The sequence below is a fragment of the Rhinolophus sinicus genome, linkage group LG07, assembly GCF_036562045.2.
Source record: "Rhinolophus sinicus isolate RSC01 linkage group LG07, ASM3656204v1, whole genome shotgun sequence".
In the NCBI taxonomy this organism is placed as follows: domain Eukaryota; kingdom Metazoa; phylum Chordata; class Mammalia; order Chiroptera; family Rhinolophidae; genus Rhinolophus; species Rhinolophus sinicus.
Genome location: NC_133757.1, coordinates 79,181,633 through 79,199,884, shown reverse-complemented (window position 1 = coordinate 79,199,884; position 18,252 = coordinate 79,181,633). Strand labels below are relative to the sequence as shown.

At 52.6% G+C, this 18,252-nt stretch overlaps 1 protein-coding gene across 4 annotated transcripts in view; it reads right to left on the bottom strand.

The window, feature by feature from the left end:
- UNC13A (unc-13 homolog A) overlaps positions 1 to 18,252 on the bottom strand; it is a 59,138-nt gene that overhangs the window by 31,695 nt on the left and 9,191 nt on the right. For 3 of the 4 annotated variants that reach the window (XM_074337926.1, XM_074337928.1, XM_074337927.1), the window contains exons 2-14: positions 17,982 to 18,011; positions 17,256 to 17,355; positions 15,288 to 15,405; positions 13,382 to 13,505; positions 12,658 to 12,731; positions 11,760 to 11,814; positions 9,888 to 9,923; positions 7,119 to 7,326; positions 4,658 to 5,200; positions 4,049 to 4,154; positions 2,317 to 2,363; positions 718 to 796; positions 54 to 125 (exon numbers count right to left, since the gene is read on the bottom strand). In XM_074337926.1, the coding sequence (XP_074194027.1) occupies positions 54 to 125; positions 718 to 796; positions 2,317 to 2,363; positions 4,049 to 4,154; positions 4,658 to 5,200; positions 7,119 to 7,326; positions 9,888 to 9,923; positions 11,760 to 11,814; positions 12,658 to 12,731; positions 13,382 to 13,505; positions 15,288 to 15,405; positions 17,256 to 17,355; positions 17,982 to 18,011 (1,592 nt within the window). Of the gene's footprint in view, positions 1 to 53; positions 126 to 571; positions 578 to 717; positions 797 to 2,316; positions 2,364 to 4,048; positions 4,155 to 4,657; positions 5,201 to 7,118; positions 7,327 to 9,887; positions 9,924 to 11,759; positions 11,815 to 12,657; positions 12,732 to 13,381; positions 13,506 to 15,287; positions 15,406 to 17,255; positions 17,356 to 17,981; positions 18,012 to 18,252 lie in introns of all 4 variants that reach the window. The other variant, XM_074337925.1, reaches the window with a different exon arrangement.

Here is an 18,252-nt window from a genome sequence, read left to right as displayed (position 1 = left end):
GCCCCCAGCCCAGCCCACCTTACAAGCTGGGGAGGGGGAGGCACCCCACGCACCAACTCCTCGTTGTTCAAAGTGCTGGAGGCCAAGGCTGAGGTGATGCCCGCTTTTCTGGACTGGACCAGGGACTGAGGCGGGGAAGACACCGAGGGAGTCACGGGGTTGATTGGCACCCATGAGATTGTCACCGAGAGCAGCATCCACAGCCACGGTTTGGGGCCAGCAGCCAGAGTCAAGCCACAGCCATGACGAATAGGACACAGGTCACAGCAGCAGGAGCAGAACCAGCAAAGAATTGGGAAGTGACAGAGATTCTGGGTTAGAAGGGTCCCTGGAAGGTGAGCAGCCCCACAGCCTGGACTTCCCCATCCCCCACCACCATGGCTCAGACTTGGCCATGGTCACCAGCCACAGAACAAAACCACTAGCCATACCAAGGCAGGGAGTCACCTGCTCTCTTCCCCACCCATGAAGTGTAGGAACTGGCAAGGTCCCCTCCCCAGACCCATGGGTTGGGGCCACAAGATCCCAGTGCAGGGTTCTGGGGAGGCGACTTGGGGGTACCATTACTCACCATGGCCTGAAGTATCCATGCAGCACATAGGGTAGAAATCAGATTATGTTAGTCTTAGAGAACACTTTGCCAGCCCCCAGCCCCAGGTCTGCCATGGACAGTGGTACAGCTTGAGCACTGGGGGAGGGGAGGGCACAGGCACTCACCAGGTCACTCACGAGTGGGATGGGCTTCCTCTTTCGGATGTCAGGCATGCTGTCGATGATGATGAGACCGCCCCCCGGGCTGCAAGACACACACCACACACAGGGACGTCAAGGTCCCAGGGAAGTCCCCCTTCCTTCAACAGACATCACCTGAGGCTGTGGCAGAAGATGTGATCTCCCCAGGTGAAGGGTTTAATTGTGTCCCCCCAAAAGATACATTCAAATCCTAACCTGCAGGACCTCAAAATGTGACCTTATTTGGAAAGAGGGTCATTGCAGAGGTCATTAGTTAAGATAAGGTCAGCAACCCCAGGAAATGAAGACACTGGGCCTCAACTTCCTCGTCTGGGAGATGGGAGATGATGCCGCTGCCCACGTTTAATGAAAATTTCAACTAAGGCAAACCTAAATAATACACGAAAATATCAGTGACACCTTTCTTTATGATCAAAATTGGAAATATATGCACCGATTGAAAATCGATCCTGGAAGGAGTGATTTCAACTCCACTGGGAATGAGGGAACTGGAAATTGTGTTTGTGTTCTTGTCTCTCGGCAGTTTTGCAGCAGCTGGAGGATTCAATGAGTGCTGTGGCAGACACCCTAGTGGCCTCTCCGAATTCACTTTACTGAGAAGTGTACTCATCCTGGAGAGGGTTCAGCTGTGGCTCCTCTCTAGAAGGTTCTCACCAACCAATGAAAGAGATGCCTGGCTTCCAATGACTCTGGGACAAGTTCTGGGGTGCAATTTATGCTCCAGCACCACCTGCAGGGTCAGGCAGAGGCCTGGCGACTCCTGAACCATATCTCTGCTCAAGTTTCCCCCACTGACCCCACCTGCCATGCAGGAGTCTCCTGAGAAAGCTTCTTCTATCAATCACACCCACATGAAGCCCCCTCTCAGTCCCTGCTTCCAGGGCCTCCCACCCAGCACACCTGCTCATCTGGGAGTCACAGCTCCTGTCACCCTCTGTTTGCAAAGGACCTACAAGGGAAGAAAGTCACTCTCCTGCTGCTATTTTAAAACATTCATGTAATTTAAAAATATCTTTTACATCCTCTAACCTCACCATCCAAAGTCTGAAAAAAAGCACCTCTGAAAATCAGCAACTTAAGAAGTTATATGTGACAAAATGCTCCATTTAAGACCAAATGACTATTGTTAACAAAAGTGCCAGCAGCCGAAACAATAATCTGGGAGATTTAAAAGCAGAATCAAAGCAAAACATTCACTCCAGGGTTGCAGATGGGCATTGCAGGAAAATGGATTTCTCCTTTATCTCACATTGACTTCTAGAGGGAAGCAGTCTTGAATTATGCAAGTGGCTTGGGCAAGGCACATACCTCTCTGGACCCAGTTTCACCACCTGCAAAATAGAGTAATGGGCTCCCCATGGGTTTGTTGTGAAGGTTCAACATATTACCATCTTTGACGCTGAATGCCTTATGACAGTGGTTCCATTATTTCACCCATGCCCAGTCCTATGCCCTATCTAAATGGAACCTCTCCTTGCCCTTGCTGGGCTGAGGCTATGGTGCAAACCAGCGTTGGACTCTAGGTTCAAAACTTCCTTCCACCCCCAAAGCTCTGATACTCACCCGCCTTTGAACCACAGGGATTTGGACATCTCTCCTTCTCCCCTGGCCTGCAGGACAGAAAGACAGATATGGCCACACCTCCCCAGGGCAAGGCAGGCTCCACACCCACTTCTGTCTCTTCTTTGGGCCAGGAGTCAGGAAACCTGGGTCCTAGTCCTCACTGTGGGTCCTTAGGAAGCTCACTGGCTTTCTCTGGGCCTCAGTTTGTCCATCTGTAAAATGGGGAGAGGGGAGCGCTTCTCTGCCACCAACCTCAGTGGATGTTGGTCTCCTTGTATGTCAAACCTCGGGATCTATTAGCATCTTGCCAACAAGAGCTCATACTTCTATAGTCTCCTGGGATTCTCAGGGTCTAGTTCATCAAATACTCATAAGATTCTGTCATTTCTTAAACTCCCTGCAGCCTCACCTGTGTGTTTGCTCTTGTGCCCCAGGGCCTTTGCCCAAGCTGTGCCACCTGTTTGTATGCCCTCCCACCTTCTGCAGCCAGCCAGCCTCCATTTATCATTCAGGTCTCAGTGTAGACCCGAGGACAACATTTCCATGCAACTAAAAGGTGGCGTGGTTGGAGGGGGCCTGGGGAGGGGCCAGCACCCTGTTTTGAAATATTATTGAAGTATTTTTAATACTTTAAGTGTCACCTCCTCTAGGGAGTTTTCCTGATTGCCTTGGATTTGTTTTATGTCCCATCTATGAAACCCAGAGAGACCGCATATGTTTATTTTTCTTGTCATGTTAATAGTTCCATTACAAGGGTAGCTGCTGTTTTTTATTTAATTTGCTTTTGTATTGAAAGTAATTCAATACTTTTCACTGTATTCTCTTTTCTACCTTTGAATTTGGAGCCATGTGAATATATTACTTATTCAAAAAATAAAATCCTATTTTAAAACTAATAAGAAATTTGATTTGAAATTTCTGTGGCTCTGCTATTGGATGGTTAAAGACTTTGGGAGTGTGATTAGAATCTCCTCTTGCCAGTCTCACCCCAATTTGCAAGTTTCTGCAGGATAACAATACTACTCTGTCTCCAGCCCAGCATGGGTTGAATGACTGAATAAGTGAATGGTTTCAATCCTGCTACCGATCTGAAAAGTCATCACCCTGACCCTGATGCTAATTGCAATACCTTTAACCAAATTCCTTCTCTGATACTGACCCAACCTCAGACCTTTTCCCAACCCTGACACTGACACTCAATATGACCCCAAGCACTGACCTCTTCCCCTAACACCAGCTAACCCTGACCTCTGATCTCTGACTACTGCCTTAACCCTGATCTCTAGCCCTGTCCCTAACCTCGAGCCTTCTCCAAGAACTTGACCTCTGAGATGGCCGTAGCCATGACCTAGTTCCAGGTTGCAGCTCACCTCTCCTCTTTCCCTGCTAAGAAATCCCAGGCTGGTGTAGGTGAGTTGGGCTGGGCCTTGGTTGGGGGTGAGGCCAGGAATAGTGAAGCCAAGGCAAGGGCAGGAGAGGGTGGCCAAGTTGGTGTAGGCGGAACCATGGAAGGACCAGGATGTATAGAAGCATAAGCATGGTGGATGGGATGGGGAGGTGGGCATGGCCAAGCTGCCCCCTGGGCGTGGCATGGGCTGGTGTGGGTGGGCCCAGGGAAAAGGACATGGGTGGGTGGGGCATGGGAGGAGGTGGGGGAATGGGCGTGGCCAGTCTGGGCAAGGGCATGGGCAGGGCATTGGGCATGGGTGAGCTGGCCAGGGTTCTCACTCACCTCCTGCAGCTGCAGCCGCACTTTGTTGAAGGCTCGAAGCCAGTTGGCCTTAGCCCTGGACATGGAGTCCTGGCCCTCCTGGCCTTCCTCATTTTGCAGCCTGAAACTGAGGCAAGGGGCATCCTGAGGCTCCAGTGACGGGCTTCCCCTCCACCCTCTGCCCTCTGAGTGATGCCTGACCCACTATGACCCCCACCTGTGCCCCTCTCTGACCCATCTCAGTGCCCCTGCCCCCTTCCCACATGCCCACTATCTCTCTGACACCTTTGGATTCCCTGGCTCCCTTTTTCATCCTCCTGGCCTCTCTGACGCTTTATAATGCTATTTGCCCCGGGTCTTTCCAATGCGTTGGTGACTTCTCCAACCCCGGCAAACCATCTGGCCCCTCACAACCCCTAAAACTCCTTCATGACCCTGCTTGACCCCTGTGACCCCACTGAACCCCCCTCTGATCTCCTGGACCTATCCTGATCCCTTCAGTGAACCCATGGCCCTGTGACAACTCCCCCACCCCTCCCCCGTTCCCCAGGTCCAGGCTTACTCCATCATGGCACCACAGACCACTGACCACAGTGACCTTGTAACAGCCTTTTGACCCCCTCCCATTACCTCTCCTCAGCCTTCGGGGGCTCAGTCTCGGATGCCCGCTCAGCTGCAGGCACTTCCTCGGGTGTGGGTGTCTTAGGGGCTGCTTTGGCCACGTCAGGGGCCTCGGCAGGCATGGCCGGGGCCTTGTCCTCCTTCTCGGGGGCGGCTGGAGGGAGACTGATGCGCTTGAAGTCTTTGGGCTCAGCCACAACTGCCTCGTGACGCTCGGCATAGCCGCGGATGTCATCCGGCACCTCCTCCTCTTCCTCCAGCTCCTCCTCGTCCTCAGGCAGCTCCTCCTCCTCCTCCTCCAGGAAGTCCTCCAGGTCTTCATCCAGCTCCTCATCCAGATCCTCATCCAGCTCGTCCTCATCCTGGTCCCAGCGTGGGGAGTCCTTGCGGTAGCTGACCGAGCTGTGGCAGGAGTGGTAGGAGTCCCGGTCCCTCTCGTCCTCCATCTCGGAGCCCTGCAGACTCTGCTCATCGGGGTCGAAGTCCTCACTCAGCTGCGAGCTTCCCTGGCTCAGCTCCCCCGAGGACGCGTAGCGGCTGCTGCCCGTTGGGCTGTCGGGACAGGCAGGTGGCTCAGGGGCCAGGCACAGAGCCGCTGTCCGCACAGCCCCAGTCACACAGGTCCATCACCGAGTCATTCACTCGGCATTGCTTGAGCACCTACTGTGCTCCAGGCCCTGCTGTAGGCACCAGGGAAACACAGCCATGAACAAGACAAAAATCCCGCTCTCGTGGCGTGTACGGTCTGGGTAGACAGGCAATAAATCAGATTCATGAGATCACTGATTGTTCATGCCCTGCGGGAGCTGCAAATGCTCTACCCACGTGCTGGGGACCCTGAATCAGTGTCTTCACCACAGCCCCCTTCCAGACCTAGGCCTTCTGAAACTTGAACATGGTCATACCTGGTTCTTGATGCCCCCCTACCTCAAATGGGGCCTCCCACCACTGAGACCCTCCATTCAGCAGGGACTGGGGTCTTCCTGCCTCCACTCCTTGCCTCAGCGTCCACTCATAGCCGACCCTGCCGTGGGTTCCCTTGGCTTCACCTTGAAAACCTTTATTGAAATGCATCCACTTCTCTGCACCCTGGGCCCCACCCTGGTCCAGGCTCTCCCATCTCCACCAGATGCCATCCCAACAGCCACTCCTGTTCCTGATAGCCCCTACTTCTCATGGAAGCCACAAAGGGGCTTCTTCCAACTATAAACCCTACCAGGCTCCCTAGTGCCCTTGAAATAAAACCTGCCCTACACCATTGTGTAGCCCAAACCCTCCACCCTCCTCTCCCTCTGTCCCCCCGCGTTCCTGTCCCTGCTCTAGCCACATCGGCCTCCTCACTATTCCTCCAACACCCTAAACTTATGCCCAGGCCTTTGCACTTGCTGTGCCCTCGGCCAGGAACCCCCTTTCTTGCTTACTTCTCGATGCACCTCTGCCACTACATGTTTTACTTGAGGATGTCATTTCATTTCCTTGAAGCTAAAAAATAAAGTGGCTGGACTAGATGCTCAGGCTTTTAAAAAGTTCCTTTCAAAATATTCCATCTATAAACTATCCAAGCTTTCTATAGTATATAGAAAATTTCAAAATAAAAGTTACTCAAATACCTGCAAAAAACATCATACTCATCGATGCTAAAGATTGAGTAGGAAGCTTATGAAGATTTCCTTCAAGTTACGTTTGACCCAAACTCTACCGTGCACACTGTCCCAAAGAACTTTTAGCAAGGATGGAGGAGTTTTCTATCTAAGTGCTTTACAAATATTCAATCTGTTTAATATCTTGTCATTGTTCTGTTTGGAAACCAAGCTTCAGCCTCCTAGGATCAAGGCCCAGCACACGGTACAGGGCAGTGGTGTGGCCCACGCAAGTCAGGGGACCCACCTATGGGCAGGTGTGGGGACAGCCTCCTTTCAAAGCAGTGGTGATGGTGGCTGGATGGAGCAGGGGCAGCGCCCACATCACTATGCCCAGGCCCGTTGGTCGGGAACAAAGGACCGGAGCCACCAGAGGGCTGGGCAGGACCACCCTGGGACCAGCAGCAGGCTGCTTGCTGGGGTCTTTCCAATGTCACTATGCCTCACACCCCCAACTAACAGGCATCTCTTCCTCCCCCTGCCCCCTCCCCCTGCCCAAGTAGAGTACATGGAGACCGGTGGCTTTTAAAGGGAGTACCCCCATATTTCAGGGGGACCTTTCAGGGGCCTCCGGACTTTCCTCTTTCTTCAGCCAAAGGAGACCCCCTTTTTTTTAACCTCGTGGAGTTTTCTTGCAAATTTGTGTAAAGCAAGGGCTCTACTGCCTATAAGAAAGCATGAATGCTGCTTTTCTAGACCCACTTACCTACAACCCCAGCTCCCTCCAGCCCCCTATTCCTCTTTCCACTCCAGCAGACAGAGCTGGTTACACACACACACACACACACACACACACACACACACACGCACACACACTCCACCATGGCTACCTCAGGGCCCGCGGCTCGGAGAACTCCTCATAACTGTGCATAGAGTCACTGTAGGATTCCCGGGAACCCAGGGGTGGTGGACGGACAGAATACTGATGGACCGAAGCATTGGGCTGGGACGTAGTATAATAGGGTGGCGGTATACTGTTACTTGTCTCGCTGCGGTAATCACTGTCACGATCGTCCACCGCACTGTCAGGGTCGTCATCTGGAAGAGAGAGGAGGTGGGGGGAGAGAGTAAGGAGGGGAGGGAGAGAGACAGAGAGAGAAAGAACAAACACGATGGGGGTCAAAGCAGTATCTCAGACTTCAGGGGTCTTCACTGGCTGCTAACCCAAGGAGAGGAATCTTTACCAGAATTAATGAAGGATACTGGGTCATAATAATAGAGGTATAGGCTTTAGAATAAGGGAAGTGAACACCTGCTTTGCCTTATGTGAGTCAAACTGGACCTAGAGTCTGGGGTCCAGAGTAGGTCCTGGACAATGTGAGGAGGACAGTGGTACATTGGAGGATGTCTTGCAACTCCATTGTGAGAATGGACTTTGCCCAAGTCCAGGCTCTCTGAAAACAAGATGGATTTTTCCATCAGGCAGTGAGCTTCCCATAACAGGAGTCATGCAAACACTCACAGAAGTTTGGAGGGAGATTTCTTGATATCTGAGAATAGAGATCCCAGATCTGAACTCATATGCACAGAAAAAAGAAGGGGCTCTGACAAGGTGCCATCTCCCTCAAAAAGGATTAGACCCTTAGGTTTGCAAGACCACCACACAACCAGATCTATCACTAAAATGGGACAGGGTGGGATGGGGTGGGGTTCCAACTTCAAGTGTTTAATAAGAATTAAAGGATCTTTTACTTTAGCTTGTTTTCCTTAGTAAAAAGAAAACAGCGTTGAGGGATGTTAGATTGTGTTGAGACGGAAAACTATTTCTTTAGAAAGCAACACTTGGGTTGAAAACAAATAAGCTACCAAAAAAAAAAAAAAGTTGCAAACCCCTGACTGGGTAACCCATGGCATCAATTTACCAGTGATTTTAAACATCAAGGGAGTGGCTTGTACCGTTTCATGCCTTTAAGTCTTTTTGTTAATTTCCCAGATGTTTGTCTATTTTTCTTGCTTTAGTATTTTAACCTTCTAATTCTTTTCTGGCTAATTGTGTCTGTTTCTATATAGTCAACAAACAGGTCCAACTTTTTAATGCAGTAAACTGTTAACAAATGAATGTCCTGCTTCACGTCGAATGCTATTTGAGTCATCCCCTAAGTGATTTTGCCTTTAGAAAAACTTGAAATTCATTTTCAGCTAGCAAAGCTGGCCCTACCACGGTAACTCTGGCTTTCCGGTTTCTCATTTGACTTGGGCCACTGTGACCTGCAAGCTTTTTATCCTGTCCCTGTCGTACATGGCGACCCTCTGACGAGCCACATGCTGCCGGCACTGATATAGACAGAGGCAGATGCAAATTTCCACGCCTTCGATTTGTGGGCGTCAGGATGAAACTGATCATGTACAGACCTGAAGTGAGGGGTCTGAAACCTGGACGACCCCCCTCACGGTTCTGGACAAATTGTCAATGTCACCAAATTTCCCCCCTGACTAACTCGTTTTCTACCCAATTATCTAGGTCTTTGGCCACATTGGCCTTCTTTCTACCAAACTGTCCTTGACCAAGCCGAGATGTTTCCAACCAAGTCACATGAGGTTGTGTGTGTGTTCACCTAATTATTTTTTTTTGACAATTTATCTGTTTTTTGAGGGTAAATTGCTTTCCACTGGATTCTTTTTGTTTTTGCCCAGACTCTGTTTTTTACCAAATAGTTTTTAACCAAATTGTTGCTTCCGTGTTTTCAGACAGTTATGTTTCAACAAGAGGGTCTGCTTTTGGCCCAATGCTCTTTACTCTTCACTCAATTATCAGCTTTAGCCAAATTGGTTTTAACCAAAAGCATCTTTGTTTGTGGTGGTATTGTTTGTGGTGGGTTGTTAACCAAATCTTCTTCTCAGCCTGATTTCTGACTGCCTGGTTTTTAAGAAATTGTTTTGGATCAAAAGAAGGTGTGAATAATTTCCCTGGTCCTGGAAGGAGGGGGGAATGGAGCTTGTCCAGCAAGTGGTGGAGGAGAGAGAAGATTCATCCTCAGACTGAAGGACTGGATTTCTCTGGAAGAGGCAGGACATAGGTGTAAGGGAGTGCTTCCTTAGGGAGAAAAATGGGCATCCAAATTGGGGGGATGGCTTGTTTCCTTCCCCGAGGGGCAAACTGGAGGAAGACGTGTGAGGGGCCTGGGAGCTGAGGTCTCTGGAATGATATCTGCCTGGGGGTCCCTGCCCAGCTGCTCTTTCAGGGACCCTCTTCCTTCCCCACTGACCACCCTCTCGGTGACACTGAGGCCCACTTCCAAGTGGAGGAGGGAGATGGGGAGACAAAAAGAGGGAAGAGTCACAGGAGAGCAGATGAGGTTATACATGGGGAGTGGGGGGAACAGGGGGTCACAGTGCCCAGCTGGAGACAGGCAGGTCTCCCGTCTAAATGCATCTTCCCACCCCAATGGCAGCGCCCACTCCCCACCAGACAGAGCAGGACCCCCAAGACAGATGTTAAAGGTCAGGGGGCGGGGGGCATGAAAGGGGTCTTGTCACTCCTCTGGCCTCCATGCGCCAGCCACAGGCTCCTCACTTCCCTGTGTGAGGGGGCGGGTCCTCAGAGTTGCCAAGGCACCCACCTCCCCGTGGTCTCCCAGGACATCAAGCTGAGTACTTACTCTGCTGCTCACCCCAGCCAAAATAATTCCAGTTGCCTACAAAGAGAAGGGGCAGAGATAATAAAAGGGAGCAGGTGGGGAGGCTAAAGGAGGGGGGTTTCCCCATCCTCCTCATTCTTCCCATCTCCTCCTCGCACCCAGGACCCCGATCCCCTCCTACCCTGAGTATCTTCCCCAAGTATCACTTTAACCACTGACATTTGTCACGCCTTCCCTCACCACCTGTGAGGAAGGTGGGATATCCCCGTTATTTGAGGAGGTCACAGGCTCAGCCAGGAAGTAACAAACGAGCTGTTTAGGACCAGGCTTTTCCAGCTCTGAAATCTGGGGTCAGCACTCCGCACTCCTTCCCTCCCCTGTCTTGTGAAAAAGGAAAGAAATATGGAACTGGAAATCTTAAATTTGAAAACACCCCTGTTGGGTGGGTTTTTATTATTCTGCTCATTGTACAGATGAAGAAACAGGGCTCAGAGAGGTAGGGTGAGCAGCTTAAAGTCACACAGCCTCTGATGACCAGGGCCAGGGAGAGAACCACATCTCTCCCCATTATACTCCTGACTCCTCTTGGCTGCCTCCTCCATGAAATGGGGGTAATAAAACATTCCCCAGAGGACTTGGGAGGTAAATGCTGGGTGGTGGGTCTCCATTCCCAAATGGAACCCCTTCACTTCAGCCCACCTGTTCAGATACTCTTCGTCGTCTGCTCCTGCCTCTACCTTGCCTGGCCCTGGCCCTGCCCCCACCACAATCTTCAAGGACCCCATTCACGGGATGGGGAGAGGGGAAGGGGTTTGTAATTCCTTCTGGGCAGTGATGACTCCCCCCAGACAGGGAAGTCAAGGGACTTTTTCTGTATCGCACCCCAAATTAGGGCAGAACAGGGTCTCCAACTTCAGTCCCCCAGCCTTTCCCCCCACTAGGCTCCATCCTCACCATCCTGGGCATATGGGGGTGGGGGACAATGGATACAGGAGAGACTGTGAGAGAGGAGAAAGGGGGATAAGGAAGCAGATGGAACAGGAGAAAGAGGTTGAAGGGCGGGGTAGGGGCAAACTGTTCTGAGTGTGGCTTCTGCCCTGGTACTCTCTGATTTGTCACTTCCTCCCCGCTCCAGAGGACTCCGGGAACTTTTAGGAGAGAGACACCTCCTTGGCCCGTGGAGATATGATCTGCGTGCATCTGAGAGTCACCCCTACCCCAAGAAGTACCAACAATCTTGAAAACTCCAGCCTTGAGGGAGGGGCACATGAGTAGGCAGAGGCACGTGATCAGCACCAGCTTTACGAGATGCAGTGCAGTGGAAAGGTTCCCTCAGACCTGGATTCAAATCCTGCCTCTGCCTGCCAGGGGTGTGACCTCGGGCCAGTGGCTTCTCCTCCTGGGCCTCAGTTTCTTCATCGAAGTCAATGGGCGAATGAAATAGCCTTCGTCCATGTGCTTATTTTTCGTGTATTGGCAGGACTGCCTGTCTGTGTCTGTCTGCACCCTCTGACTGGGCTGCTTGGGGGTCTCTGTTGGACCCATGAAGAGTTTGTTGAATGAGTTATAAGTCCCCATCCAGAATTTGATGAATTGAATCAGAGTCTACAAAACGTTTTCTTAAGCCTCTAGGTGTCCTGGGTCCCCTCAGAGTGAAAGGCTGTCAGACGCCCCATTTCAAAGAGCGTGACTCTAATGAGGAGGGGGGGCACTGGCATGCATGTGGCCACAAAGCGAACAGGACTCAAACCCAAGTCCCAGTTCTTTTCTTTCCACCGCACTGTGAGCGGAGACTTTCCACCCTCAGGCCCCGTATCTCTGGAGGGGAGTTGACCTGTTACACACGACAGCCATGGATGGGGGAGGGGTAGAGAGGACTAGAGAGGTACTTACAACACTGGTTGCTGGGGACAGGGAGAGGCTTGTCTTGTTCATCTTGGAATGAATACTGAGGGGAGAGGAGAGAGGGTTCCTCTCAGAGCAGGGCCAGAAGCCAAGGGACCAGGATAGTCCCCTGTTGTGTTCCATCCTGACTCCCCTTTGTCCCCCAAATCCTCTCCCGCTGGAGAAGAAGGATACAGAGGTTCACAGAGAGAGAGGAGGGAGAGCGATACACACAGACAGACAGTAAGAAACAGATATAGAAAAAAGAAAACGAGACGCAGATGAGGGAAAGAAAGCGAGACGGAGACAGAGAGAACTGAGGCAGGGAGCAGAATAAAGAAGATGAGAGAGGAGGTTGGGGATGATAATCACTGACACGTGACTGGTGCCCTCTTGCCCTCCGCCTTTCACTAAAGAGTGTTTGCATCTTGCCCACTATTGCTTCCCCGCCCTCACCTTCTAAAGATTGTCTTCTGGGCCACACTGGGTCTTTGCACTGTGGGGATAGAGCTAAGAAGAAGAAGGGGGTGGCCTGGAAGAACAGAGGTACAGGGGCTAAGGCAGAGGGGGAGGAGAACTTTTAAGAAAGTCCAAAAGTGGGACTGGAGGAAGTGAGGGGTGTGAGGGTAGAGAAGGGGTGTGAGAACTACTTCAGGACCCCTGTATCTCCTTGAGGGTATTTGGCAAATGTAGAACTGCAGTTTATTAAAATCGTTACGTTGTTAGTAGACCGTATGTTCCTGGCTGACATTACTGCTTAGACACTGGACCACATGGGTTGCTAATTAAGCAGAGTTATGAAGAGGTAGAGACACAGACATAGGACAAGACAAGTGGAGAAAGAAACAGAGTGGAGGACATGGGGAGACAAAGAGACAGACCCAGGAAGAAGAGCCCCAATACACACCTCATCCTGGTCCCGCATGGCGTTCAGCTGCTCCAGCTTCTTGGCCCAGTAGCGGGCCTCCTCTTCGGGAATGTCTGGAAGGGGAACCTTGGCGGTGAGCCTGGAAGCCCCTGCCTGCCCCTTGGCTTCCATCCAATGTATCCTGCAGGCCTGCAGGGCTCCTTTCCAGTGGTTGGGGGGAGAGGAAGGGAGGACGGGGTGGCGCCCGATCCCTCCCCGTAGCCCCAGCTACGCCTTGAGAATGAATGGAGGATGGGAGAGGAGATGAACCCTAGCATTACAGGGTGGGGGAGCCACGGGTTCTTAGCAGGATGCTGGGGGAGAACGGAGCTGCTTCCAGGAAAGGTGGAGAGGCCTCTGCGCCTCTGCCTTTGTTTATCACTACATGTCTCTCTGTGTCTCTGTTTCTCCCTCTCTCTGTGTCTCTGCCTCTGTCTGTCTGTCTCCTATTCTCAGCTCAGCCCTGGAGCTGAAGACCTCACCGAGGACCAGCCAGGACAGCTCAGACCTGAGACCCATGGGTCAAGGAGCATTTGCTGCCCACTGGTGACCTGTAGGAGCTGGAATGTGCTCTGTACACAACAGGTGCACATCTCAGCTGACGCGCTGACACCCAGCAAACTCTTTCCTCCTCTGAGGGAAAACCTTGTCCTCAGGATGAGGATTGTCTGGACCCACGTGGGTCTGGCCGTTCTCCTGGGCCCTCGCACCCCCCTCAACTCACCTAAGGGCAGCTCAAAGCGGGTGTCGAGAAGGATGCGGTGGAAGGTGGGGTCCTTAGTGCCACAGATTTCACTGTCCGCCATGATAACCTGGGAGTCCAGGGTCAGCCACTCTCCCGGGCCCTCCTGGGGGTTGACAAAGGTCAGGGTCCCAGGTGATGAGGGAGGGATCAGGTATCTGCTCCACACCAGCCGGTAGGCCCCCTCTCATGAGATAGCGCCCTTACCCCATGTCACCCCTACCCCAAGAGCAAGGGCCACATCCCCACTTTACAGATAAGACAACTGAGACTCAGAGGGAAGATCACAGTCCAGGCCAACATAGTGGGTCCAGGGAACCCAGGGGCAAGGACCCCAAGAGAGGGCCCTACCGGGTCATCAGGGGAAGTCCTAGCATTACACACCGCTTCTCATCCCTGATGGGAGTTATGCAGCCCTAGCTTCATATAAAAGCCCCGATGCTCCCACCATCCCCAAAGGAAACAACTACTCTCCCCCTACCCCACCCATCCTCCCCACCCACCCCCACCCGGCCAAGTGAATGAACCAATACCCCTGGGCTCAGGGACATGAGCCCTTCAGCAGGTGGGGTCCACTCTGAACCTCACTTTCTTAATCGCTCAAATAAGAATGATGTTCTGTGGAATTTGCTTTCTGCAGCTGCAGGGAGAGGCTGGCAGGGGTGAAGGTAGTCACCCAGGGTCCCCTGCATAGGTCGCTGCTGCCCCAAGTGACCAGGTGTTCCTCACACTTCGGGGGAGTCACGGACTCCTCCATCTTCATAGGAGAATGACCTTTGGGGTCATCCTCAAGGCTTCTTTTAGGACTCACTTGTCTGGACTATTGCACCCATTTCCTTCCTCTCCATTCATTCATTGACATGTAAACTCCTCCTTGTGCCTCCTCTATGCCTACCCCTTGCTGGGCAATTTCAGGATGCTCAAGAGGCCCCTGAAAAGCCCATAGTCACAGGAGACAGAGCCTGACACAGACACCCCCGCCCCCCCCCCCCCCCCCCCCCCCCCCTGAGATCTGGCCTGAGGGTGAGGCCAGAGGGAGGGAGGGGGGCTGAGGGATCCAGAGGGAAATGAGGGAGAGCTTCCTGGAGGAGAGGGCATGGGAGCTGAGCTTAGAGGATGATGGAAGGGCTACTTGAAACCCAGGGAACAGCATATGTGAAGGTTCAGAGGCCTTCTTTGGGGCCTATCAGGGGTGAAGGGTGGGGTGTGGAGGAAGATGAGGCTGGTAATGTGGGCAGGTGCCATCAAGAAGGCCCCCCAAGGGAGATGAGGAGGGAGGGCAGGAAAGGGTCCTGGGGATAATAAGATGCTGCTGGGCTCAGCATGGGTGGATGGGGTAGAGGAGGAAAAACCTAAGGCCAGGAGGCCAAGGCTCTTGCCTGGCACCTTCAGGGCTGGTGTAGCCTTCATGCTGCATAAAGTGCTAATTGCCCACAGTATCCCTTCCCCTCTTTTCCATAGGAATACATTTTCAGCGGGGTCCAGGGTTGTGCCACGTAAGACTAGATTTCCCAGAGTCCTTTGCAGCTAGGCGGAATCACATGACTAAGTTCGGGCCGACGGGATGTGAGTGGAGTGCTGTAAGCAACTTCTGGGTTTGGCCCTTACCTAGGAGGGCAACCCCCTCCTTTGCCACGTTTCCCTCCCCTGAAGGGAATGCAAATGTAATGGTGATCCTCCAGCAGCCATCCTGGGCCACAAGGTGGAAGGGAGTGGAAAGAAATACAGAACCACAAGATGGAAAAAGTGTAGACCCTGGTGCCTTTGGAGCCGCCCCTACAGCCCCAGATGTCTCCACGAACATTGTCAGGGGATGGAGGTTAATTGTCCATTTTGTTTAGGCCCCTGGCCTTTGGGCCCCTCCCAGGCACTCCTCCCCAACACTCACTTCATTGGACTGGCGGATGGTCCGCAGGGGGATCCACACGGTGCCCACCATCGTGTCCCAGATAAGGCCCTTGTTCCACACCTCCACTGTCAGCCCCAAATCCAGGCGGTTAATCTCACTGTGGAGAGAGGGGAGGGGGGAAAAGGGGCAGGAGTGAGGGAATGGAGACTCAGAAAAGTCAGTTCACTCACCTTAGGACACAGAGCCAGGAAGCATTCAAACCCAGGCCTGGGTGAGTCCTAGCCAGAAAGGTAACACAGTGGCTCTTGTTTACAGAGGGGAAACTGAGACCAGAGGGCCAAGCTACGTGCTCAGAGTTTCCCAGCAGAATCAGGGTTCCAAGCTGGCACAGAAGGGTGGGACAGTTCTCACACACCTCCTGTACCCTCAACTTGCCTGGCTCCTCCTCGAGCCCTCAGACCCTAAGAATGGAGCTAAGCGAGGAAGATGCCCAAACACCCTCCATGGCTCCCGATTCCTCCAGGATAAGGGCATTCTGGTTGCCTTCATCCTTCCCAGTGTCATCTCTATCCAGTCACATGGGGACAGCCCTGAGTATATGAATGACCCTACCCCTGAGCACTTTCTCTGCAGGACCTACGCTGGGATGCCAGGAGATTTGGGGGAAACCCTTGGTGAATGTCCAATTCATTGAACTTACCAATTTGCTGAAGATTTATCTTCAGGAATGTTTCCCTCAAATATATCTGTTGACTGTGATCTGGTCATTCAGCAATTGGCCTTTGGGGAGTTGAGGACTACCTGTCTCTCCCCCTTTACATCTTCCCTAGAATTGTAGGGCCAGATCCTCCCTCCATCCCGGATGCTCCTCTGCTCCTGGATCCTAACTGTGTTCTCACGTGGCCTCCACCACTGACAGTCTGAGCCAGGCTCTGCTCGGGGATTGAGGTCTGCTGGGTCCAAGTCCCAGCTCTGCCAGGTAGAGGCGGTGTGACAATGAGCAGGTGGCTTTGCCCCTCTGGTCCTCTATTTCCTCATCTATAAAATGAGGACTACAATATCATCTTCCCTTCTGGGGTTGTAGGCAAAATCGATTTAATCAAAGCCTTAGAAGAGAGTATGGCACATGTCCCCACCATCAGAGTAGTTGGGATGTAATATGAGGCCCTGGGTGGCTCCAGGTTGAGAGGAGAGTCCAGGACATGAATTCATTCAGGCAAATATTTATTGAGCACATACTGTGTGCCAGGCCTTGCACTTGGCATGGGGGTCAGAGTAGGGGCAGAGACCAACCGGTTTCTACCCTCCTGGAGCTCACAGTCCAGGGCGGGGGCGAGAAATGTGTCCAAAGTTCACACAAAAGACTAAAATAACAATTGGTGATAAGGATTGAAATTGTTCTTCAATTTCAGCTTGGGGATGGTGGTCAGGGAAGGCTTTCCTAAAAAGGTGACAAAGGAAGGATAAGAAGGAGGCAGCTGGGAGGATCACGGAAGGGGAAAGAGCAAGTGCAAAGGTCCTGGGGTGGGAACAAGCTGGCCATGTTGGAGGAACCGTGCAGAGGAGGCTGTGGCTGGGACAGGTGAGGCAGGAGAGATGGACGGAGATACTGGCGGGAGGTCTCAGGGGCTCGGCCTCCTTGGGGGCTATGGGGTGGAGTGTGGGTTTTGTCTGAGGTTGATGCCAGGAGCAAGTTTGGAGAGTGACAGTATGTGATTTGCAGTTTTAAAAATATCCTTCTGGCTGCCTGGAGGAGAACAGATTGCAGGAGGCGGATTGCAGCAGGAGGCCAGGGTGGAGGCTGGAGGTAGCAGGGACTTGGCTGGTGGCCCCAGAGATAAAAGGAAGTGACTGGATTTGGGAAGTACTTTGGAGGCAAAGCTGATAGGTAGACATGGGGCCTGGTGGGGAGGGAGAGGAGTCCCATACGACACCCAGGTGTCCGCTCTTCCCAGTGGGACCATCGAGGTACCAGGGAGTGAGGCTGTGCAGGGCAGTCAGACTCACAACATGAAATCCTGCTCCCAGCTGGGCTGGCTACCCCGCACAGCGATGGTTGTGCTCTTGACATTCTGCACCTTCAGGGTCACGTAGGTGTTGAATTTCTCTGCGGAGGTGAGAGCAGGGGTCAGCACAGGGGCTCAGGGACTCCCCATGCCCCTTTCCGAGCCCTAGACAACCTGCTATAATCCCCCCTGGGGCTGTGTGTGCTTGGGGCCACCCCAGGTCCAACATACTGCACTGCTTCTGCGGGCCCCGCCACCCCCAGGCCAGCCACCAAACGTCCCCACCACCTTCAGGCCAGCCCACAGCATTCCCCCAACCCCGAGTGGAATTTTGGGATGACTAATCCTGCTGCTTAAAAATAACTATGTCCAACAGCCTTGGTTTTTAGCTGGGAGGCCCAAGACAAGAACAAAAGTGACTGGAGGAAACTCCCTTATGGCTCTGAGCCTCCCTTTCCCCACCTGGAGCCTGAGCTAAGAGTCCCCACCCTAACTCTTAAGATCCTGGGAAGGGCCATTGGTGCAGGGTGAGGCTCACCCCCCACCGAGGTCTTCAGGGGATGGCTGGGGAGACTGCTGGGACCCTGGTGGCCCCAGGCCACTCTCCGTGATGCTCAGCAGACAAGGAGCTCAAGTCCCCTGCCACTAGCTCAGACTCCCTCCCTTGTCTCTCCAAGAGACAGACAGACAGACAACACAGGACAGGACAGGTAGAGAGGCCACTTACCTTGGGCACCGTCAAACTTGGCTTTTTTGACTGTGGAGAGAGACAGAGATAGGGAAGGGAGATGGGGAGAGAAGCAGGCAAGAGAGAGACAGAGGCACAGAGAGACACAGCAAAATAGACACAACAAGAGAGACAGAGAGGAGAGAGAGAAGAAAGAAACAGACAGAGAGAAGGCAGAGGCAGGGAGAGGGAGCAAACAGACAGATGAAGTGACCAAACAGGAAAAAAAAAAAGATAAAGTTGAAATCAGAGACAAACAGAGGAGGGGAAA